Source organism: Microcaecilia unicolor, unplaced genomic scaffold (assembly GCF_901765095.1).
Source record: "Microcaecilia unicolor unplaced genomic scaffold, aMicUni1.1, whole genome shotgun sequence".
Lineage (NCBI taxonomy): Eukaryota > Metazoa > Chordata > Amphibia > Gymnophiona > Siphonopidae > Microcaecilia > Microcaecilia unicolor.
Window position 1 is genome coordinate 47782 of NW_021963381.1, and position 25087 is coordinate 72868.

The window sequence follows — 25087 nt, forward strand, 5'->3', positions numbered from 1 at the left end:
AATCAATATAATCTCAAAGTCTCCATAGCTAGCAACACCCCCAAGTAACTAGAGGATTCACGGGCCCACTGCCATGGATAGTGTCCCCACCAAGCCACTCCTTGGTCCCCTTCCCTTTCTAATGCCTCTGATTTGTCAAGATTTAAATTAGTGTGAGGAATCCCCAAATTCAGTCATACATTCTAACAAAGCCCCATGGATACTTGAGGATTATTTATTTGTTGCATTTGTATCCCACATTTTCCCACCTATTTGCAGTCTCAATGTGGCTTACATTATGCCTTAGTGACGATCGCCATTATCGGAATGAGAATTACAGAGTGGTATTGCATTAAAGTTCATAAGTGACAGAGTACTTTAAGCAGTCAGATATAGAGAGTTCATTTCCGGACTGAGAAATAAAGTGATATTGCGTTAAAGTTCAATGGTGACAGAGTAAATTAAGCAATCAAGTATCGAGGGTTCAGTTTTGTCCAGTTCTGGTATAAGTTTCGTTATCTGGAATTTAGGATAGATCATTGTGGTATGCCTTTTTGAACAGGTTGGTTTTTAGTGATCAGACTGTTATGGCTGTTGGAAGGGGTTGGGGGAACGGGCAGGGGATAGGGAAGTCTTGTTGGGGCCCTTATCCAGGTATGGGCAGCTCCTTGAAGTCACCTAGGTGCGCCAAAATTCAGTGGCAGTATCCAAATAACTAAGCAGACATAGTTAAAACTACATTTTATGTGGTCCTTCTTAATCACGTGAACCAACAAATCATCAGCAGATGCTGCTATTTTAAATGTATCTGTGCCAAATTGAAAGCCTCTGAATGTCACAAAGGAGGAAATCCAGGGTAAGAGCAAACAAAAGTGATGAGAGTGGACAATCCTGTCTGGTACCATGATATATTGAAAAGGAGGGAGAAAGCAGTCCATTCACCCACACTTGAGCTTGAGGAAGAAAATACAAAGCCCAAATCGCTTCCTGAAAACCCCCCACATATTCTATAAGCATCCAACACCCCAAATAAGTCCCACCCCACCCTGTCAAAAGCCTTTTCAGCATCAAAACTGATCAGCACTGAGGAAACGTCTTGACCAGCTGCCAACTCTAGAGTTGCAAGAATCTTCCTCACGTTCTTGGTAATGTTGCAGCCTTGTACAAAATCCACTTGAGCATCCTCAATCATATCAGGAAGTATACAAGATAGATGGTTTGCCAAAACATTTGCAAATAGTTTGGCTTCATAATTAAGCAACGAGATCCTACTTTGCAATGCCGGTAATTTAACGGCTGTAGCATTTGAGGCCAACATGGGTCCCAATGCAGGGGAAACCAACCTCTAACCATCATGACCAGCAGCTGTTTTAGTTGTAGTCACTGAACGAGGATTGCACTGAAGCCACAAGGGGGCATTAGAGAATCTTTCAAAACCTTGAAAAATTCTCATCTAAGCCCATCTGGGCCCGTGGCTTTATATAAAGGGCATTGCTGGATCATCCAAGAAATCTCCTCTAGAATTATCTTGACCTTCCAAGGATATCTCAGGCATAAAGGGAAATGCTGAATGCTAAGATATGTTGCACCATCCAACCTGAGTATAGAGCTCTGTGGAAAATAAGTTTTCAGTATTGCAGCTATATCCTTGCTACGGTGAACCATTCTACCCCTCCTGTCCTTCAGACCTGTTATCTTTTGAATCCCTGCCCGTTGCTTAGAGAGCTTAGCCAAGAGCTTGCCACTCTTTATTAAAATATTTATGCAGCAGGTATTTATAGACTTAAGTGTTCTCTGATGAATAGAGAATTTAAGGCTCGCTGTGTAGATAAGTTGTTCCTGATTTTGTGAGGTTGGATATCTGCTGTAAAGCTTCCTTTGCTTCCTACATTGCTTTTTCAGTTTTAGAATTTCACTATCCCTAGTCTTCTTTCTGTGACTGGAATTTGCTATTATCCCCCTGTGTAATACCACCTTTGTGACTTCCCAGTACAGGATTAGTGATTGGGTATGCTGTTCATTACAATCTATATATGCCTTCCACTTGTCGATTTAGGATTTCTTTAAATTTTCAGTCAATATAAAGGTTTAAGGGAAGCTGTGCAGGGTCAAACAAGACAGACAAATCCGGCAGCCTGGAAGATCCGGACTGGATTGGGGTAAAGTCTGGAACGGGTGATAATCCATAGCAGCCACCAGTTCTGGCCACCAGAGGGCGAGGTGAGCACAGACGTAACAGTATCTCCCTCTCAAGGCCCCCCCCCCGACCTCCACGGGGAATTCAGGTCTCCACGGGTAACAATGGTGAAATCTACGGAGGAGCCTCAAAACATGACCAGGGGTAGCTTGGCTGGAGCTTGAACACGGCTGAAGACTGGAACCCGGACTGGCATCAGGACTGGACTCAACATCTTGGCCGGAACTGGAACTCAGCTTGGACTCAACATCTTGGCTGGAACTGGAACTCAGCGTGGGCTCAGCAGCTTGGCTGGAACTGGAACTCAGCGTGTACTCAGCAACTTGGCTGGAACTGGTGCTCAGCGTGTACTCAGCAGCCTAGCTGGAACTCAGCGTGGACTCAGCAGCTTGGCTGGAACTGGTGCTCAGCGTGGACTCAGCAGCTTGGCTGGAACTGGTGCTCAGCGTGGACTCAGCAGCTTGGCTGGAGCTGGAACTTGGCCGGGGCTTCCAAGGTGGCAGGCGGGCCAGACGCCATCTTTCAGCTTCGGCTTCAGGAGTACTCCACAGGGTAGGATCACAGTAAAGTCTGCCGCGGTACGCCAAGAGCGTGATGGACGGGTCAATAGCAGACACTGGATTTATCCAGAGCCCAAGCCCCCTGACCCGCTCTCTCTCAGCAACCACTTCAGGGGTATACCTCAAGGCCGGATCAGAATTGAGTTTCTCACGATAGGTCTGAAGCGTCATTAAACAGCTAAGATCCCCAACTGGGTCAAAACGGACCGCTGAACTAGGAGATGCACCCGGGCAAAGACCCAGATCAATAAGGGGAAAAAGTCCTAGGCTGGAAAGGTGATTTTACTGAGCTCATGGCCTTTGCATACTGTCACGTTTTCCAAAGCAGGAACTAGGTTTTGTGAGCCCTTGGGCCACTGCCGAGGAGCGGCAGTGGCAGGCAAAACCACCCCACATCGGAGACTAGGCAGAACAGGACTGGAACCCCGGACTGGATTGGAGTAAAGTCTGGAACGGGTGATAGTCCATAGCAGCCACCGGTTCTGGCCACCAGAGGGCGAGGTGAGCACAGACGTAACATCTGAGATCACTAAGGGATCAACTTCAGCCCTTGCTATTGCATGAAACAGATCTTTAGTGATAAAGATATAGTCTATTCGTGACTGTGTTGCGTGGGCTTTAGAGACATGTGTAAAGTCCCTCTCCTGGGGGTGTAGAGTTCTCCAAGGATCCACCAAGTCTAAACGATTTATGAACACCCCCAAACCATCTGAAGATCTGGGCTTAGACCTCTGCAACCCAGCATTGGTATCTAATTGGGAGTCTAAGGTAGCATTAAAATCTCCCATAATAATCTTAGGGCCATCAATAATAGCCAATTTAGCTACAATGTTTCTAAAAAAAGACCTTTTCCCCCACATTAGGTGCATAAACGGATGCTAAAGTAATACTTCTGTTGTTTATCTTCCCCTCTACTATAATGTAGCTCCCTTCTGTATCTTTAGTAACCCTGTGCTCAATGAAGGGTACCGATTTATGACTCAAGAGCATTACCCCCGCTTTATTTTTAGTAGCTGATGCATAATAGCACTGAGCTACCCAAGATTTCCTCAGTTTTTGATGTTTAAGATCAAGTTTTGTTTCCTGCAAGCCCACAATATCCACCCCATTTCGACCTAGATATTGCAGGATCTTAGATCTTTTTATTGGCGCATTCACTCCTGACACGTTCCACGAGAATATTTTCAAACCCTTAGGTCCCATCCCAGACTTTTGCTTAGCATTAAAGACAAAGATAAGGTATTCCTTTACAGAACTTCCCCGCCAGATTGCCCAGTCTCCCCTCCAGCAAGCATCCAACACATTTTCTCACTAGTTGTGCTCAAACTTTTCACACAAAACTGTTCTACCCAATCCCTATTCCATATACCCCCTCCTCTCTCCCGCCCTGTTCTACCTCTTCCCCCCTACCCCTTCCCCAAGCCAAGTATCCCATACACTGAGAGATCAACGTTTTGATACACCCAGTCCCCCCCCCCCACAATACCTTCCCCCTGTACTTCTCTTCGCTCCAAACTTCCCCTCACCCCACAGTCACACATCATCATCTTAATTAGCAAACTCTAAACAAAATACATTGCAGCAAGAGGGGAAAGGGAATCTTAGTTTCCCACCATTGTCCAAAAAAAAAAAAAATAGACCCGAAATGTATATCGTGTCCAAATCAGCTCGGGAACCACTGTTGCACCTGCAGCTTTGCCGCCTCCTTGGATTCAAAGATGTGCACTTTGCCCTTTTCACGACTCGAAGCCGAGCTGGAAACTGCAGAGTGAATCGTACTTGTTTCTCTATCAGAATTTTGCAAATCTTTGAAAACCCTTTACGCAGCTGCGCCACAGTAGTAGAATAATCTTGGAACAACATCACTTTAGTATTCTGAAACTGCAGGTCTTGCGCTGCTCTGTAATTCTGTAGAATCTGTTCTTTGTGTGCAAAACTCAAGATGCGTGCCACCACAACCCATGGCCTAGTCGCGCCTTCCACTGATATTTATTCAGTGTGCACGCTCTATCTGAATAGGGCCTAAAGATGGATCAGCAGCAGCGACTCCGTGAACCATTTCTCTAGTAGCTGTTTAATGTCTTTGTCCTTCACCGTCTCCAGTAGACCCACCACTCGTATGTTATTCCGTCGGGACCTGTTTTCCAGATCATCCAGCTTGCTAGCATAACCAGCCACTTCCTGCTTTAGTCTCGCAAGTTCCTCCAAAACTCCATTAACGCCATCCTCCGTGACACTTACTCTCGACTCCAGCTCGGTCACTCGGACATTGAAATCTTGTTACTGCCTGCAATAGCTCCTGCACACTGGACTTAATCCCATCCAGCCTCGTACCCAACGCCGCCGCCGCCACCACTGCCGCAGTAAGTTTCTCAGTGAGTACTTCAGCAATCGCGGGGCCTTCTCCCAGCTCGTCCGCCATCTTGTTTTCACCTACAATCCCCGAGCGCGCCTTAGCATTATCTTTTTTGGCACTTTTAGAAGACATTTCAGCCCCAGATCTGAGAAGATATTTGTCCATAAGTGTTGGGGCACTCAATCTTCTGGCACAAAGAGGGAAAAAAACGCAAAGTTCATACCACAAAGTCACTCGAAAGAAGAGGGAACTGAGGAGCTCGAAGGGAACACAACCTCCTAGCTCAGCTGCATCATGTGATCCCCTCCAGAGTTTAATTACACATTGTGTGAAGAAAAAGTTTCTCCAATTTGTTTTAAATTTACTACTTTGTAGCTTCATTGCATTCCCCCTAGTCCTAGTATTTTTGGAAAGAGTAAACAATTGATTGACATCATGTACATTTTAATCTGCTGTATGTTTGAATTGTAGAGTTTTTTTGTATAGTTTGTATAAAGAAATAATTTTTATTGCTTTGGTGTTTTTATATTTTGTATGTGATTTGTTCCCTGCTTAGACTTTTAAAAAGATATAGCAGGTTATAAATAAAATTTTATTATTATTACCCGTTCCACTCATTATTTTATAGACCTCTATCATATCTTCCCTCAGCCGTCTTTTCTCCAAGTTGAAGAGCCCTAGCCGCTTTAGCCTTTCCTTATAAGGAAGTCGTCCATAGGCGCCCGGTATAAGAGGCTTCCCAGCCAGAAGTGCAGCAAGGGCGGGGCGGGTGCAGCTCGTGAACATCTCCCTCCCGGCTCCCTCCCTCCCCGACTGGTGCGCGACGGTCCCGATCTTTACCCCCGTCCCCCACGACTAGTACGGTGCCGCTCTCCCCCTCCGCTCCTGTCACGTCGTCTTTCAACGAGGCTTCCTGTTCCCGTAGCAGCAGCAGCATCAGCAATGATGTAAGCGCCGTTGCTTTCAGCCTGCCCCGGAAGCCTTCTCTGGACAGCGTTCCTCCTACGCGGGAAGCTGTTCAGAGAGTGCTTCCGGGGCAGGCTGAAAGCAACGGCGCTTACATCATTGCTGCTGCTGCTACAGGAACAGGAAGCCTCGTTGAAAGACGACGTGACAGGAGCGGAGGGGGAGAGCAATACGGTACCGCACTAGTCCGGGGGGGGGGGGGGGGAAGCGATGCCAGACAGACCGACCAAAGGGAAAGGGGGGTGGAGAGAGGAGGATGTGAGATGCCACATCTAAGGAGAAGAGGGAGGAAGGAAAGCAATGGCAGGGCATGGCAATGGGAAAAGGGGGTGGAGAAAGGAGTAAGAGTGATGGAAGCAAGAAGGGGAGGGAAGAGAAAGGTGGGATGCATGAGGACGCTGGAGGAGAGAGAGAGAAAGTGGAAAAGTGCAGGGGAGAGCCAGAGAGAGATGGGGAGAGAAAGAGGGGACATGGAAGAGAGCAGGGGAGAGCCAGAGAGAGATGGGGAGAGAAAGAGGGGACATGGAAGAGAGCAGGGGAAAGCCAGGGACATGGAAAAGAGCAGGGGAAAGCCAGAGAGAGATGGGGAGAGAAAGAGGGGCCATGGAAAAGAGCAGGGGAGAGCCAGAGAGAAGATGCTGGATGGAAGAGGGGTACACAGAGAGAGATTAGTGGAAAGATGGGGGGAGAAAGAGGGGACATGGGCAGGAGAGAGAAGCTGCTGGGGAGAAACTGGGGGAGACCCTAGCTGTCAGACGGAGAAATGCTGAATGAAAGGAGGGAGAAAGAGGGAAAATGCTGGAAGGAGGGGGCAGAAACAGGGAAGACACTGGACGTAAGGGTAGGGAGGGAAAGAGGAAAGACACTGGAAGGATGGGGATAGAGAGGACATGCTGAATGGAAAAGGGTCAAGAGAAAGAACTGTTTAGAAGGAAGGGGAGATAGAGGGAGACAATGGATGGAGGGAGACAATAGACGGAAGGATTGGGAGAGGGTAATGGGTAGAAGGATGGAGAGAGAAAGAGGGATGACACTGGATGGAAGGGAAAGAGAAAGAGGGAAGGTGCTGGACATGGATGGAGGGGAGAGAAGAGAGGAGAAATCTGGACATGGATGGAGTGGAGGGCAGGGAAGAGAGGAGAAATGTAGGACAAGGATGGAGGGAAGGAAAGACAAAGGAAGGAGATGCACGCGGATGGAGTGGAAGGGAGAGAGGAGAAATGCTGGATATGGATGGAAGGAAAATTGCTGAATTTAAGGGCTGGATTGGAACACTTTGAGGGCAGATGCTGAAACTGGAGAAAGGATAGGGACAGGGCTACAGATGGTAGACAGGACGCATAAAGACACACAAGGACGCATAAGGATACAGGAGGATGGTGGACATGTTGAGAGAAAAAATATCAAATGGAAAGAAGACACTGGGACCAAAGTGAATAGAAAAACTAAATGATCAGACAACAAAGGTAAAAAAAAAAGTATTTTATTCAGAATTTATTAACTGGAATATGTCAGCTTTTGGAAATGTGCATCTGTGATATTTTGCATGTAAGTTTCAATTTTTCTAGTAACATAGTAGATGACGGCAGAAAAAGACCTGCACGGTCCATCCAGTCTGCCCAACAAGAAACTCATATGTGCTACTTTTTGAGTATACCCTACTTTGATTTGTACCAGCCCCGTCTCCCACCACCGGCTCTGGCACAGACTGTGTAAGTCTGCCCAGCACTACCCCCGCCTCCCAACCACCAGTCCTGCCTCCCACCACCAGCTCTGGCACAGACCGTATAAGTCTGCCCAGCATTATCCCCGCCCCCCCCGGCTCTGCCACCCAATCTCGGCTAAGCTCCTGGGCCCCCTCTCAGGGCCTACCTTACAGTCACGGTGGTCCACTGGTAAGTTTGCTTATACCTGTGCAGCCGTTAAGTTCCAATAGCAAGACTGCCACTGAAGCTCATGAAAGCCATTTTAACTACAGAGACTGCAAGTGCACAGGAGGATTGCTCCTGCCCCTGTTCACCATGGCTGTAGGACAGGCACGGGAAGGCTGATATTACAAGGAGAGACTGAGCATTTCCAGTTGAGGGGGCTGGGGCACAGCTGGCTGCAGCAGGAATGTCAGATGCCCCTGGGGAGAGGGAGGGAAAGGAAGGTACTGGAATATAAACCACCGGTTTATAACTCAAATTAACATATGTTCCTCTGGAAAAAAAAATGGGGTGAGGGAGAATGTTATCTGATTATATGTAGATGGGCTTATATTAGAGAGAAAAGGTACAGAGAAGGGTGGCGAAAATAAGCAGCTAGGGCTCTTTAGGTTGGAGAAAAGACGGCTGAGGGGGAGATATGATAGAGGTCTATAAAATGAGTGGAGTGGAACGGGTACATGTGAATTGATGGTTTACTCTTTCCAAAAATATCAGGACTAGGGGGCACACAATGAAGCTACAAAGTAGTAAATTTAAAACTAATCAGAGAAAATGTTTCTTCACTCAACGTATAATTAAACGTAGTAAAAGCAGGTAGCTTAGCGAGGTTTAAATTAAAAAATTGGATGGTTCCTAAAGGAAAAGTCCATAGACCATTCTTAAAATGGACTTGGGGATAATCCACTTATTTCTAGGACAAGCAGAATAAAATATACTGTACCTTTTGGGATCTTGCCAGGTACTTGTAGCCTGGATTGGCCACTGTTGGAAACAGGATGCTGGGCTTGATGGACCATCGGGTCTGTCCCACTATGGCAATACTTATGTACTTACGTAACAGGTATGAATACATTTCATCTTGTTCTCCTGCTAGACTAAGCCAGATGAATGGGAGGTACAAAAGCAGTATGTCATGGGCCAGGGGAAGACAAGGCTTCCTGAATGAGAGCTCTACTAAAGGATACTTTCTCCATGGCCAGATCAACCTCGCAATGTTTTACAAAAGGAATGAAGATTTCACCAGGCTGCTGCCCTACAGATATCTTCTGAAGCAAGTGTGCCCACAAAGAATGGGTGGGCATAAGTCCCCAAAGCACTGCCAGAAGTCAAATTCCCTTTGCATGGACTCAAAGACAGTATCAGATTTCCAGAAGAGCACCCTTTAAACATTCAATCTATGGAGCTTCTGGGAAGAGAATAGTGATCCCCTATCAAAGGCTGGGAAACACCCCACCAGATTCACATAAAATGAGAGAACCACTTTTTGACAATGACAGGATTGTATGACGAGAGATCGTGTCATCTGCAAAGCACAAGTACAGCTTCCTACAGAAGACCTGCAACTCAAACCCACCATGCTGAAAAAATGACAACCAAGGACACCAACTTTGACCCTTCAGAGCTTGCTTCTAAGGCTTGAATGGTGGTCCCACTAGGACAGAGTACCAAATGTGCTTCAAGACTACCAGAAATCACACCAAGGTGAGACATCAGAGCTATGGCTTGAACTTTCATGTGGCATGCCCTCTATTTCCCCCAAAGCTCAAAGAACTTGAGAGACTTAATTCCTGTTCTAGGCAAGACTGCAGGAAGTCCAGGATGGAGACCAGTTTGATTGCTAAGAGAAGAAATTGAGGTTGGCACACCACATATCAGACAAAAGCCAAGGATGCAGAATGTGTCCTACTGAAGAGGGCTTTAACTAGTATTGCTGCATGCTGAGTTTGATTTCTTGAGGTAACTTTCCAGTTTTGCCTTCATATCTGTTGTCGTGTGTTTTTCATGTGTAATCAAGGTGCAGTATTCTACTAGTGTGTAGTATTTACAGCCCTTTTTGGGTTTTTTTTTTTTGTTTCACTAGGTTTTAGAGCCCGGTGTAATTACAGTGCTGCCTTTCCACACATAAGGTTGTAGCTCGTCCTGTCCTTGGAATTAGTGCTGTTATGGTTTGCTAAGGTTATGAGTGTGTTTTTGCACAAGTTTGTGTATTGTGTTTTGCAGTGGAGAGATGGTGTATTGGCCTTACTGAGGTGGCACCAAAACATCAGAAAGGGTTTTAGAGCCTAAATCACGACACACTACCTCTTGAAGGATCTACATATAGTCGTTAATAAAAGGAGCTCATTGTGAACACTATCCACCCTAAAAGGGTGTTTTGTGGCTCTACATGAGAATTGTGATATTATGATCCCTTGTTTCATATTGTTGACGGTCTGCATTTTCCATATGGGTGGTATATTGGTGTATAAGGGTTATGGTACAGTAAGGTTCTGAGTATGTTTTTGCACAAATTTGTGCATAGTGTTTTACAGTTGAGCGATTGTGGTTAGAATATGCTTTGAGCAACCACTTTATTCTTTGACATATGATACATATCTAATATCTAAATTTAATAAAAGGTATTAATTGTGACTTTTATTTTTATTTATTTATTTTTTCTGTGTGTTATCAGACAATTATGGATTTAAGCTCCACCCCTAACCCCGCCCCCTTTAGCCTCCCCAAACAGTTGGGCCACCGACCGCCTATGAAGTCGTCCCATTCCCTTTATCATTTTCGTCGCTGTTCTGTGTACCTTTTCTAATTCCACTATATCTTTTTTGAGATGCGGTGGCCAGAATTGAACACAATATTAGAGGTGCGGTCACACCGTGGAGAGAAACATCTTCAATTTTGTTTTCCATTCCTTTCCTAATAATACCTAACATTCTATTTGCTTTCTTAGCTGCCGCCGCCACCGCACACTGAACATTAGCATGTACTAAATCTATTAGCTCATCTTAGTAAGAGGATCTCTAATTGTATGCTAATTTAATACATGCAGAACTTGGATTGTAATCTGTGGTAGCCTATCGGACATATGCATACAAAGGATTCGTGATTAAATGCATCTTCCTGTGCGCATGCCCAAACAAGAATGAGTGTCTGCACACACCAGCACCTATTTTTCTGTGTGGAAAAACCAGCTGTGCAAAAATATTTTGCACATAAAACGTTTGCAAGGCTAATGCTTAGAAGAACAGGTGCTGACATTTTAATTTTTGTTCGGACATGTGCATGTGATCTGGTACCTCCCACTAGTCTTATAACTTTGCAGGCAGTTCTTTGCAGAAGAAAACCAAACTGGCAGCTAAATCATCTACACTGTCCCAGACCTGACAAAAAATTTCTCACGTGCTCATGTCAAAAGCCACTGTTCCCATCTCTTCATATAGTGAAATACTTCAATGCCTTTTACCATACATTTAAATACAGTGTGTGGCCATGTCTTCTGCACATTTGTACTCAATCCCCCTCTCTCTTGCTCGGCCAGTAACTTGCAGGTATAACTCATGGTAACTGCGCAGTTAGGCTTTCTGCTTTAGCCACAGAATGCCTAGGTCAGTGGTTCCTAAACCTGGTCCAGGAGGCATCCCAGCCAGTCGGGTTTTCAGGATATCCACAATGAATATTCATGAAGAGATTTGTATGCACTGCCTCCACCTCATGCAAATCTATCTCATGAATATTAGTTATGGATACCCTGAAAACTTGAGTGGCTGGAGTGCCTCTGGATCAGGTTTGGGGAACCACTGGCCTAGGCTGTGAAAGTGAATAGGTGGTTGGTTATCTTATGCCTATTAATAAAGGCCAATCAAAAAGCACCCATAGAATAACATAGTCTGGCATAAATAATATTTTAAATAAGGACCATCAGCAGAGAAGTTTGCCTGTATCTAGATCTGCTCTTGGCTATTCTCAAAAATCATTCATCAGTTCAATCAGCTTAGAATATGTTCATCAAAATGTTAATAAAATATTAATACTTATAACTTAATTTGAGTTTAGCCAATGTACACTGAAGTATTACGAAGTCTGCGGAGTCTGAAGAAACTACTCAGCAGAGCTGAAAGGCTGATACATGTCAGTTCAGCTCCAACACAATCAAGTTTCAGGACGTACTCTGCCTCAGGAGAAAAAAAAAATGTCCATAATTCAAAGTATAAAGTGGTTGCTCACACTCAGCTGAAATCTCAGCAGTTTTCTAAACCAAGACTTTTTAATTTGAGTTATGGACTGAATTCAGATTTAGACATAGACACAGTTGTCTAGAGTACCAGATTTTGAAGGCACCAAATACCAGACCAGAGAGGAGCCTACCACTGAGTACTTTATGATATGTGTATGTGTTACTTCAGAAGATTGGCAATGTGGCCTTTCTTTGCTCCTCTTTTGACTATCTAATCTTAGGCATTTGTGACATGTTCACTCCAGTCTGTGAGATTTGCTTTCTGGTCTTCCTTGTGGACACTGAAATCTTAAATACAGTCTTGTGGAAATAAAGTTTTGACTGTACATTCAGTTAATAGTGGAATCATGATAAATAAAAGGGACTATTCAGTGTGACTTCAGTTCAACACCCCTCTCTATCCCTCAAGCTAGAGTTGACATATATGTTTTAATGTGTTTTAATATGTAATATGTACCAGATTTTGAAGGCACCAAATACCAGACCAGAGAGGAGCCTACCACTGAGTACTTTATGATATGTGTATGTGTTACTTCAGAAGATTGGCAATGTGGCCTTTCTTTGCTCCTCTTTTGACTATCTAATCTTAGGCATTTGTGACATGTTCACTCCAGTCTGTGAGATTTGCTTTCTGGTCTTCCTTGTGGACACTGAAATCTTAAATACAGTCTTGTGGAAATAAAGTTTTGACTGTACATTCAGTTAATAGTGGAATCATGATAAATAAAAGGGACTATTCAGTGTGACTTCAGTTCAACACCCCTCTCTATCCCTCAAGCTAGAGTTGACATATATGTTTTAATGTGTTTTAATATGTAAGTAATATAGTAAAACACTCTCTTTAAAAATAAACTCTTGTACACTGAAATGTAAGTAATGGAGCCAGTTGCTTGCTGAGTGTTTGTTTTCATATGGCTTCTGTGAGTCAATCTGCATATGTTTGCATATGTTTTGGATCCTGTTTCAAAGTTATCCTCAATATTTCTTTGTATTTATTTTTAGTGGATGGATTTCTTCTCTTACTGCTCTTAACAAAAGTATCCCTGTTGGAATTATGTTGATAGTCATAGCAGCCCTTTTCACTGCATCTGCTGTCATTTCACTAGTAATGTTTAAAAAGGTAAGCTGTTATCTTTGTTGAAGAGAAATATTGTTAGATTCAGAAAAACTGCCTTTTGTTACAAGTTTATGGAATCTTAAAAAATTAACAGTGTCTTCATTTTACTCTTATATAAAGACTGGACTCATTTCATTGCTCCACTGGTGTTTTCTTTGTGATACAAGTGATGCAACTGTTCACTGGTAAATTAAAAAAAAAAAAAAGACCAAGCATGCCATTTCACATTTTAAACACTGCATTAAATGCTTTCTTTTTTTTAATAGTGTTCATTCACTGGTGTAAAACTGATGTAGGCATAGTTGAAATAAATTAACTCAAGTCATCTGACTTCAAATAGCAGGATCTTTGTTTTAGAGTAGTGTCTTTCCATGCTGTAGACTGAGTGATAATCATGTGGCTCACACTGCAGCGCTTTTATTCAATTGTGGAAGTCCAGGATATTTTGATTATGGCTGTGATGAATTGGGCAATTAAATGATTTGTATTTGTATGTTATATACTTCCTTAAAATTTTCAGAAGACTATTTTAATGTCACTGGAGTTTGAATAGAGGAATTTATTAATGTGCTAATTATCTCACACTTTTGCTTTGTATTTTTATTTGTAAATTTGGATATAATATTTGTAAAGTGGTATTTTAAATCAAGAAACTAAATATTCTAATGTTTTAAATGTGGTGCAGCCCAATAAGTATGATTTGGGGACAACTCAGTGTCTTCTGGTCATGGCATGTTTGATTTTTTTTTTTTTTGGGTCAGATCACCTTGTGCCATCATATGTCTTGTAATCAGTCTTACCAGCACACACAGAAAATGATGAGGTGCTGAAGTGCAGTTTTTGATTTTGGAATCAACAGTTTTAATGTGCAAAGGATTATATGAGAGAATGCAAAATTGGTAGTATATCTTGATTATAGAATGTTTCATATGTGGTTTTTTGGTGTAGAATTGATGGCTTTAACGAATCCCCCCCCCCCCCACTTTTTTTTTTTTCTTTCATTTGTTCTTTTGCAGGTACATGGGTTGTACCGCACTACTGGTGCTAGTTTTGAGAAAGCCCAGCAAGAGTTTGCAACGGGTGTGATGTCTAATAAAACTGTACAGACTGCAGCAGCAAATGCAGCTTCAACAGCAGCAACCAGTGCAGCCCAAAATGCTTTCAAAGGCAACCAAATATAAAGGAATGATCGACTTCAGGCACTTCTTCCATCATTGTTACATCCCTATAATTGTACTTTATTTCTCCAATTATGCAGTACACTCTACAGACTTCTCTTCAGAATACACACAGCATGTATGTTTGCCCTTTTAATTACCTGTGCATGGGCTAATGCAGACTATTTGTTCCTTTGCATTTTCTTTATTTCTTTTACCTAGAAAGGTTTTGATGCACTTTTTTCCGGGACAAAAATATTAAATACCTGCGGTACATAAAATTCTCCATAATTTTCAGAGAATCACTTCGTTTCAGTGGAGTTATTTTATCAGCAAAACTGAACTTCATATCATCTGATTTGTTGAGTTGAATAATTAGGTCAGTTTGTAATACAAGGTTGTTCTGGAAACCTTCGTTTTGGATGTTAGAATATTTTTAAGAACAAGTCATCACTTCCTGCTTACTTATAAGCTGCTTTCCTGTTTGTTGGTTAAGTAGGTTGATGGTTTATGAAAGTTAATAATGATAGCTGCTGTTTGTGCTGCTTACACAGCTTGTGAATGACCCCATGCAAATATAAGATAAGGATACCAGACAATTATGTAGATTCACGTTATTTGTTATACCTTTCCTTTTTTAATTAGGTCTTTTTGGTATAAAGCTACAAGTCAGTATAAAATCGAATGAATTATTTAAGCAATCATTGTTTTAGTACAGAATTTTTCTGCACTGCTTGTTTTCTAATTTAGAGACCCTTTTACTAAAGCTTAGCGTGCACTTGTTGCCAGTGGCTCTTAAGTATAAGGTAGGATGTGCAGCATTTTAGTGCATGCTAATTCCATTAGCGTTCACTTAGCTCTAGTAAAAGGGCCCCTTAGTTCTGTTTTGTTATGTTAATAGCATAAGTCTTGTTTCATGATTCCGAAATTACTTTGGTACATAAACATTCTCACTGATAGAATGTGTGATGCAATATTTGACACTTGAAAGTTTATTCTCAGTATTTGTCTTTGAGAGAAAATTCATGAACTTACTACTCATAAGACCTAAGTTGAAATTTGGTTATTAAAACATTTTTTTTAATTGGAGTAAAACAGCTATTTTATTTGAGAAGGCAAAAATAATTTGATTTTAGTCATTGATCGCCAAACAAAAAATAAGACACCTAGAGCAAAAATATCTACTTTGAAAATGCTGTTCCTAGTATTTAAGAGCATTTGTGACATTTATACTGGTTCTTTTAAAAAATCAATCTTCTCATGTGCCCCGTATTCAGTAAGGTGTGTCTTTTTTTTTTTTTTTTCTCCTATGTTGTGACTAGCAAAATATCCTTTGGAAATACAAAAGTGTGCTTGGATTTTCACTTTTTTTTTTGTTTGTTTGATCTTAATAGTGGAAATTTGGTATTGGTGCTGTTATGAAATATTTCAACTGCAATTTTTAAAAAAGCACCTATAGAAATAAAATTGAGCACTAAAAATGAAACTGAAATTAAAAGAGCGATCTTTCACTGGTAGGGCTGTGCCAACCTGTGCAAGTAATCCCCATTTTGATTCATAGCTTGAATAATTCTTTGGATCTAGTGGGATAGATAACACTGCAGAAGCAATACTCAGCCCCTTGGCAAGGGAATCTCGGGTATCTTTTGAAGCCTGTTTGGTCATTGTGTCTCTCATCTGACAGAATCTAAGTAAGGATTTTTTTTTACAAGTCTTTTATCAAGTCACACCATTAGCTCATCAAAAAATGGCATGGGAGCCTCACTAGTTTTGTGGTGGAGAGTAAGGCAGGAACAGGCCCTGGTTAAGAAACTATCAGACTGCAAGCCCCTTTTTTTTCCAGCAGTTTTCTACTGCTCCTGTGGGCTTCATTTGGAACCTGCTTTCTTTTGAATAAATGGTGCCATGAGCCTTCATTTGTAACTTCCCAGGCATGATTTCCTTTGTTTTATAGTATCCTCGCATATAGCCTTACCATACCAGCAACATTCTTTGATTAGGGCCACAGACTATAGTTCTCACTGGAACATGTTAATATAATCTGAGTTTGGCCAGTAGGTTTCACCATTGAACGACAGATGAGATCTTCTCTTGCACCTAGAGGCTGCGAACATTGCTTCTGCAACCTCCTCAGCTGGCCTGAGGAGCAGAGTCCTTGGCTACTGAGACCCACAGCAAGTCCCAAATGCTACATTTAATCTTCCATAATTTCAATCACAGCGTGTTTAGTAATGTGAAAGCACTCCTGTAACCTGTGCAGTGGAATTTTATTGCTATGCTTTGTTTGCTAAGTCCCCCCCCCCCCCCACCGCCCTGAAAAGTGTGTGTTGTATTTAACAGTTGTATTAATGCTTTAGCTTTATAACTTTGTGTATCACTTTAAAAGTAGTGTTAATTTCTAATTTTTACAGAATCTTTAAGCCTCACTGTGGCATTTTATACATGATTTTTTTTTTAACATGCTTCAGCCTTCAAGTATCATTACTAGGGGGTGATTGATTTTAATTTAACAGTTAAGAGGCCATATTAGAAGCAGCTACATGTGTAAATGATGATGTCGGTCATTACTTACACGTGTAGATGACCTGGATACAGATATTTCAAGAGGATGTAATTTGAGCAGGCCGAAAGAGTATATGTAGCTCCCATTTTATAGTAGGACTGTATACACAGTCTAATACATTTCTATAGTGGTTTTTCAACTGCTCTAAGGTACACACAAATGCGAGCTACCTCCTCGTTGGACCTACGGCGTCCACCAGCGATTCAGGGGGGCAGTTTTGTTAACTTCTATGGTGCCTAATTACATCACAGGGATTCATTAAAAATCTTTTCTGTGTTCCCTAATTGGTTCATTGCACTTGCAGGCCTTTAAAATGCAGCACAGACACATGCAATTTGCAGAATCAGCTCTGTGTGTAAAGCCTTGAGTATGCCGCTCTTTATCAGCCCATGTAAGTTTCTAGAAGGAATGCTCCAGCCACATGTGCTAGCAAATACACGTGCACTACTGTACATCTGTACACATATTTGAGAGCCTTTTGTAAAATATTGAACGAAATATGAATGTCCTTATGTAGACATCCTATTTCCCATATAAATCCCATATGCAAAATGGGGCTTCACATCATGATTTTCAGAAATAACTGGAATGAAATTGCAAGCATGATATAGTATTCATGTTCACTGTGCTGTGCATTAAAACATTAAACCTCAATTTCTAATTTTGCTTTGCCCTGGAACTTGAGTTTAAATACCTCTTGCAGTTACTGTGGTAGTGCCCGTTATGTGCATGACTGATGTAAAAACCAGGATATCTGCTCAGTGACCTGTCCAGCACTTGCAGAGTCTTGGGACAAGGTACAAAACCAATGGCTATGTGACCACAGTGCAGCTTTCAAGTGCTGCTGGGCTACACAGTCTCACAGATTGCTACATGACAGGGAATGCTGCTTCTGGGGTCTGAGGAGAGAGGGAAGCTGCCAAATCCCACAGCAACCCTAACAATTGTCCACCAGAAGGTGGGTCTACTTGCTCCAATTGAGGGTGGGCAGCAAGGATTGATTTAAAAAAAGAGGGCTAGAATTGCTCCCTTCATTTTCTGTGTTATTCCACCACATTGCTGTTTCACAATTCTCCCACTCCTTCCTGTAGCATTAGCTGGCTAGTCTTTAAAAAAAAATGAAAGTTAAAAATAAATGTAAAATATGGAACTTGGTAGGTAGAGAACAATACCCCATTGGCGCTGGCTTATTGTATACTACTGTGGGCCACACTGTTGTGACTGTGGTGCTGCCCACAAAGTAGGTGCATAAGCATGTTGATTTTGCAGGCCAAGTGATCACAGTGGGTATAGATCACCAGTGAGGAAAAACTTTATGGTTGGTTGGACTGAGAGCTGGTCAGTGGATGGGTTTATCCCAAGGCATGTGATGAAGGTATGGGTACCTACATGGGGGGATGCAAGATAGAAGGGAAAAAAAACTTTTTTTCTCAATATTTTGGCAGAGTTCTGGAAAAAAAACATGAAGAAACCCCTACGGTAAGCCAAATCACACAAGAAAGAAGTAGAGAATGACCAAATGACTTCCTGTCAAACAGATGGAGGATTAACATGGTTTTATTGAGAATTATGCAGTGGCCAAGACGTTTACACACACTCTTACTTAGGAACCGTTTTCTTCAGTGTTTTGTGAGCATTACTATACAAGAAAAGTATGGTGCCAGCATACAGACATTATTGGGGACACTGACTAAGGATTCTTCTGGCAATGGCTGGGGTCTGTTTGGCCCTAGCAAGGCAGTAAACCAATCAACAGCCGTGAGTCAAACTGAGGTCCATTGAGCCCAGTATATTTTCTCCAACAGTCGCCAGTCCAGGCCACAAATCCCTGACAGATCCCACAAAAAACTTCTGTTTCTCATAATTATTTTTTTTTGTTACATTTGTACCCTGCGCTTTCCCACTCATGGCAGGCTCAATGCGGCTTACATTGGGCAATGGAGGGTTAAGTGACTTGCCCAGAGTCACAAGGAGCTGCCTGTGCCTGAAGTGGGAATCGAACTCCGTTCCTCAGTTCCCAAGTCCACCACCCTAACCACTAGGCCACTCCTCCACTATTTCCAGGGGTGAACAAGGGTCCTCACCAACCTACCTGCCTAATAATTTTTATAGACTTTTCTTCTAGGAACTTGTCCAGTTCTTGTTTGACTCTCTCTTTGTTGGTTGCCTTGACCATATCTTCCACCAAAGTGCTACGGGTATGGTCCAATAATGCAAAACAGTAAAATAACAATAGCCAATTGAAGTATACTACTGTAACAGTAAGACTCAAATCAAAAGTAACATATAACACATTAAACATAATAAATAGAAATTATACCAGAAAACATAGAGGCGGGAGAGTTGAGAGGAGGCTGAGGAAGCAGAGGCCTCTTCAGTGCTCCCACCACTATACTATCCATAGTACTTCACTGCACTCTACACCTCACCCTCTGTTCCTCCATCCCACTCCACCTGTCCTTGGCTTACCAACTGTGCCACCCCTGGAGAAATTGGACCATGATCAAGAGGGTGGTGGTCATTAAAGATTCAGTGGAGGAACGTGGTCCCTCACAGCAGCCCCCATTTCCTCCAACACATACTTACAATGCAACATCTCCAATGGCATCTGCAAGTGCAGCTCCACCTTGGTCAGATGATATGATCACTCAGTGTACTGGTGGAGGAGACTGGCCTGCTGCAGGAGGATGTGAAACAAGCTAAGGGTCATTGAGGAATGTATGGAGAGGATGGATTGCAATGCAAGGCTCGGGCCAATGGCAGGCCCCTAGAGATCTTTTTGGCAGCCCTCATCATTCTGTTATTTTTTCCTGCTTTTCTTTGCCTTTGTAACCAAGCTTATGACAAAAGGGAAAGTGGATGAGAGGAATTTTATCAGTAGATGAAGAGAATGCATTTGGAAATACCTACTTCCTTGGATACCCTCAATAAAAAGTTTGAAGGCGGGCTGGTGGAGTAGATGTCATTGACACATACTGGTCGGCAGTGTCACGGCCTCACATAGTAAGATATTTGGCATCTCTCCTTCAGCTCATTTAGATACAAACTGGCCCTGACTTAAAAGTTAGTAAAGACCATTGCTCTAGTGCAAATGTTGGGTTCCATGATGAACCTAACATTTGCCTTAGAGCATTGCTGGCATCCTCTGGAAGCCCTCTGTGATCACTTGTGCTCCTGCTGTCCATGGGATGGCATCCCTTCTTCCGTCATGACCCATCCTTTCCCAAAACAACAAAATTATCTAGCACTGATGAAAGATTAACAATTAGCTTTTGAAGTTACAACTATATATGTATTGATAAATAGTTTCAAAAATGTTAACCAATTACCTGAGCTATTGTGTTCTTTTAGGAATGCACATGGGTTTTTATTTCCTAGGCTATGTTCCTGTGCTCTTTCACTGGTATACAGCCCCTAATCAGTGTATGAAATGATAGACTAATGGCCTAACCAATTCAGCTATAGGCCTACTTTCTCCAAGGTGGTCTCCCAGACCCTAGCAGCCACACTTTTATGTAGCCTCACCATGCCCACTTTCACTTCGCCTTGTGCTTAGAGTTATTAGGAAGCCAACTTCTGTTCCATCTATGTTGAGATGCCAAATTACTCATTTCTAGAAGGGATCGTTAGGACCAGTACTGCCTTTCTGACAAGCCTATCATGAGATTATGAAATATGCTGCATGTGATTGATTAGGTAGACCGAGGTACTATACAGTCTAAGTCCTAAATCAGAATTGGCCTAAACTTCTCCCTACGTCACCTGGGTAACCTGGCAGCTTTGTCTATGAGGTCTGAAGTGCACAGCTAATATCCATTATTTAGATTCAGACTCTGATGTTTCTTGTAGTACCCAACCTGCACTGATGGCATACTGCAGATTTGCCCAAGGTGCAGTATAGAGCTGTAATTTGTTCAGTCAATATCCAGACAATATGACATGAGTATATTTACTGAGAGGCTAATCTACGTAGCCTTTGTAAGGCCTAAATATTCTGTTATGTACCCAGTACTAACTGCAGCTGCAGATTCCCTCTTGCCTATATATAGGCCATGTGAATTGGGTCCTACAGTAGGCTCCATTTCTCTTCTCCCCCAAACATACTGACCAATGGACAAAGTGGACACCATCCAGTTTATAAAAGGAAGTATTTATTTGCCAAACAAATGGGAAACCATTACATTGATGTTTCAAAAGATACAAATACCTGGCATGATCAGGGGTCCTCAGCCCATCCCAGTCAGGTTTTTAAGATATCCACAATGAATATGCATGATAGAGATTTGTATAGAAAGAGGTAATTTTTGCAAATGTGTCCTATGCATATTCATTGTAGGCATCCTTAAAATTTGACTGAGGTATTTAAACATGTCTGTCATATCCCCTCTCTCTTGCCTTCCTTCCAGAGTACACATTTTGAGGTCTATAAGCCTGGCCCTATATGCTTTATCACAGAGACCACTGACCAGTTTGCAGCCGCCCTCTGGACAGACTTCATCCTGTTTATACTTTTTTGTAGGTGTGGTCTCCAGAATTGCACACAGTATTCTAAATGGGGCCTCACCAGACACTTATACAAGGGTGCTATCACTTTTTTTTTTTTCCTGCTGGTCATTCATCTTGCTATGCACCCGAGCATCCTTCTGGCTTTGACTGTCGCCTTTTCTACCTTAAACTCATCAGATGCAATCACCCCCAAGTCCCACTCTTCTTTCATACACAGAAGTACTTTACCCCCCTATACTGTACCATGCCTTTGGATTTTTGTAAGGCAAGTGCATGAACCTGCATTTTGTAACATTAAACCTTAGTTGCCAGTTACTGAACCATTGTTTAAACTTCATTAGATCCTTCCTCTTGCTATCCATACTCTCTGGGGTGTCCACCCTATTACAGAGTTTGGTATCGTCCACAAAGAGACAAACTTGTGACCTGGCTTGGCCACTGTTTGGAAAAGAAGATACTGGGCTAGGTGGACCATTGGTCTGACCCATTATGGCTACTCTTATGCTATGTTCTTATGTACCTTAATTTCTGGTGGTCTAGTGGCCTAATCAGGGCAGGAGTGATTCCCTTTGAGACTTCTGCTGAAGGTTGTGGCAGCCACTTAGAGGTTGGAGATACTATAGGCAGGAGTGATTCACAGTTGTGGGGGGAGAAAGACAGAGAGGGGATGGACACAGCTTTTCCAGGGAGAGAGGGAGAGACACAGCCCAAAGTTTGTTTCAGCTGAAAATGCTTCACCATTTTTGGCCAAAACTGAAATGATGCCAAATAAAGATTTTGGACGGGTTTTGGTGCTGAAACTGAAATTTGGTCAGCCTCTGTACAGGAGAGCAGGTACAATTGTGCCTTTGGAAATTCTAAGATGCATATGTGCGACATGGTTGTGCTCACCCTTTGTCTTCCTTTGAGTACCACCCATCCCTTCTCGCCATGATTTCACATGTTCCTCCACATCTGATCATTGGTTTCCTCATGTAATATAACAGGGCACTATGCCAGGGAGCCAGTGGTGGAGATTCAACATCTAGAAAATAATAAGGCAGAGGACATGAAAACAACATCTCACTGTCACTGAGCAAGAAGAGGACATAGTAACATTGCTAGCACCCAACATTGAGCAGCAACATGTCTACGTCATGGCAGAGGCCTGTGGACTATACAGTGATGTTCAGGGTCTGAGAGTGACTGTGGGGGAGGGCATGAGTAACTTCAATTCAAGTCCTCGTTACAGAGCTCCAGAACCTGAACTGGACTCTTAACCATTCTGCTTCACCAGCTGGGTGGTGCTCCCATCAATACCTAGCACTCCATCATATACCTTAGTGCAGCCACTATTCCCATCCATCTTAAGTCCACCTTACCCCACCTCTGAGTATGGGTCAGCTCAGCCTATTCAGCAATACCAGGTCTTCCCCAACTTCCTTGAGGAGTTCTGGGGTGGGTCAACGTACATAAGCCTATTAAGGAGAGACTCCAGTAGTTAGTGCATTGCAACACACATCTCCAGGCATCTCTCAGAATGTGAAGCCATGGGTGGGGGAAAGAATAAAGCATTGGAGAGGTCGCATATTTTCTCCCAGGACACAACAAGGGAGAATATCATAGGTGCACTTTACCCTCTGGATAACTTAGGCACACATATGGTACGGGAAATTTTGTTGTTGGATGCACCTTGGGCACAATGTTGCCATGATTCTACATTTGTAGAGAGGGGAATATATGTTAATTGGGCAACTTTTAATAAATATGTCACATGCACAAAAATGTTTGTATGTAGAAAATAATTGCAAAATTTTAATAAAATAAACTTTAAGCATTTCTAATGCAGAAATAATGAAAATTGTTTTCCAGATTATCTAGTTTTGATTTTAAAATGTGGTATCTTTAATCAAAGGCAAGTTTGATTTTTCCAACTTTTCAGTCCTCCTTTTCTGCCCATCTATATCTTTAGCCTTTGTCTTAACTCCTCTTGTGATACAAACTGCTGCCTTACCAGAGAAATTGCATATCTGAGAGAGAACATTCCAAGGTGCATTCTAATCTTGCCGTCGTTCTCCTCAGTTCAAGGTTGGAAACCTCTAGGTGGTGTAGATCGAAAACCACCTTTATCTTTATAGCTAGAAAAATTCACAGGTTTTATTATCAACACCTGAGCTGTCTAACTCTGAATTAGAGGAAGTAGGCACCAAAATGGCTTTGGAATCAATTGGACTAGAAGTCACATGAACATTAACAGATGGTATAGACATTGCACCCAAAACAATCTTGATTTCTTCACTTGATAACATCTTATATTCTGGAGTCTCGTTTCTCTCCCCCAATATCCAAAACCACTTTGGAAAAAGTACCAGAGGGTTTACTGCAGGTAATGAAGGTGCTGAGTGGAGATAATACTAGGTGAGACCAAAAACTTGGATTCATCAATTAAGCCTGAACTTGTGAGAACCAAGTTTGCATTAGCTTGGGTGCTGGCCATTAATCTTTAATCTTTCAAGCATTCTACAACTCCACAAATTCAAATATTCTTTGCAAAACGCAGTCTCAGTGCCACCAAACTCCACTGGACTTCACAGATTCTAAATTGGCTTACAAGGTGCATGTGACTGCATGCTGGTACCACCTAAGCTTGTATCAGCCTTGGAGGGCACACCTTGATGATGTCAGCATTCCTCCAAGAACCGAAATCACCACATATTGGTAACGGGAACTTCTCTCAAGGATCCTCCACAATCAGACAGCTCCTTCCAGAAACTGTACTATCCTCTATTTTAGCAGCAAGTCCATTATTTTACTCGTCACTGAGGTCAGACTAACCAACTTGTGGAAGTAAGGAGGCAGCTATTAACTACTTGTGTGGAGTGGTGGCATATCTGCCTATCTTTAGTCCTCCAGAGCTATCTTACTCTAAGGAAACCTAGAAAATGTCAATGGAGCATCCAAAACGTCTTAAGTTCCCTTAATACCCTTGGATATATTTATCACTTTGCTTTTAGTTTAGCTAGCCTCTCAAAGAGCACAATCTTCTGGAATTCAGTTGAGCTCTTCCTTCCATCCCTGCTTACCTGTTTTCCCCTGGTCCTATGTCCAGTTTAAACAACAAACAAATCAGAAAAGAATGCTCACACACAAAAAAGGAGAGGGGACCTGAAAGCAGAAAAAAAATCATACATATTTTATTTCATAAGCAGTTTTCATGTAACCTGACATGACAACATGATTGATGTTGGTGAAGGATTAGAATGTAGAGTTTGCCTTTTTGCAGGTGATACTAAGGTCTCAGGGAAGGGACAGAATTCAGATCAGGGAAGAGCAGTCGCCAAACTGCACAGAGTAGTCCTTGGAGGTTCATGCTCTTAATCCCAGTTCCTAACTGCTCCTTGATCTTTCTTAGATCATTCTGAACTCTGTGCACTAGGTGGCCCATGTTACAGCATTACAGAGCCTTTCACCTCTAACTCATTGGTTCAAACTCCTGCTAAGATTAATAAGGGCTATGTGTAATGAGATGGGGGTCTTAGTGTAATTGCAGGGTCCTTAACAGAAGTGTTCAGTTATCTGACAAGGATTGTAATGTTAATTCTATGTACTTCAACACTTGTGATAAGCATACAATTTAATTCTCTTCATTCTGTCTTCACTGGCAGGACAGTCCACCTCTGTTGCAGATCTTCATGTACAAAAAATACACTATTTCTCACTAACTCCTCCACAGTATTGCTCTTGAAAATACTGACAGTGTTCCCAGGACC

The 25087-nt window shown here is 42.4% G+C and overlaps 1 protein-coding gene across 1 annotated transcript in view; it reads left to right on the forward strand.

Moving 5' to 3' along the window:
* The window catches only part of LOC115459265 (secretory carrier-associated membrane protein 1), a gene marked incomplete at its 5' end in the record, with an annotated part of 43524 nt that extends 26944 nt beyond the window's left edge, over positions 1 to 16580 (forward strand). Inside the window, 2 exons of the mRNA XM_030189119.1 lie at positions 12998 to 13115; positions 14129 to 16580. Coding sequence (XP_030044979.1) covers positions 12998 to 13115; positions 14129 to 14293 — 283 coding nt within the window. The remainder of the gene's footprint in view (positions 1 to 12997; positions 13116 to 14128) is intronic.
* Between the last annotated feature and the right edge of the window lie 8507 nt (positions 16581 to 25087).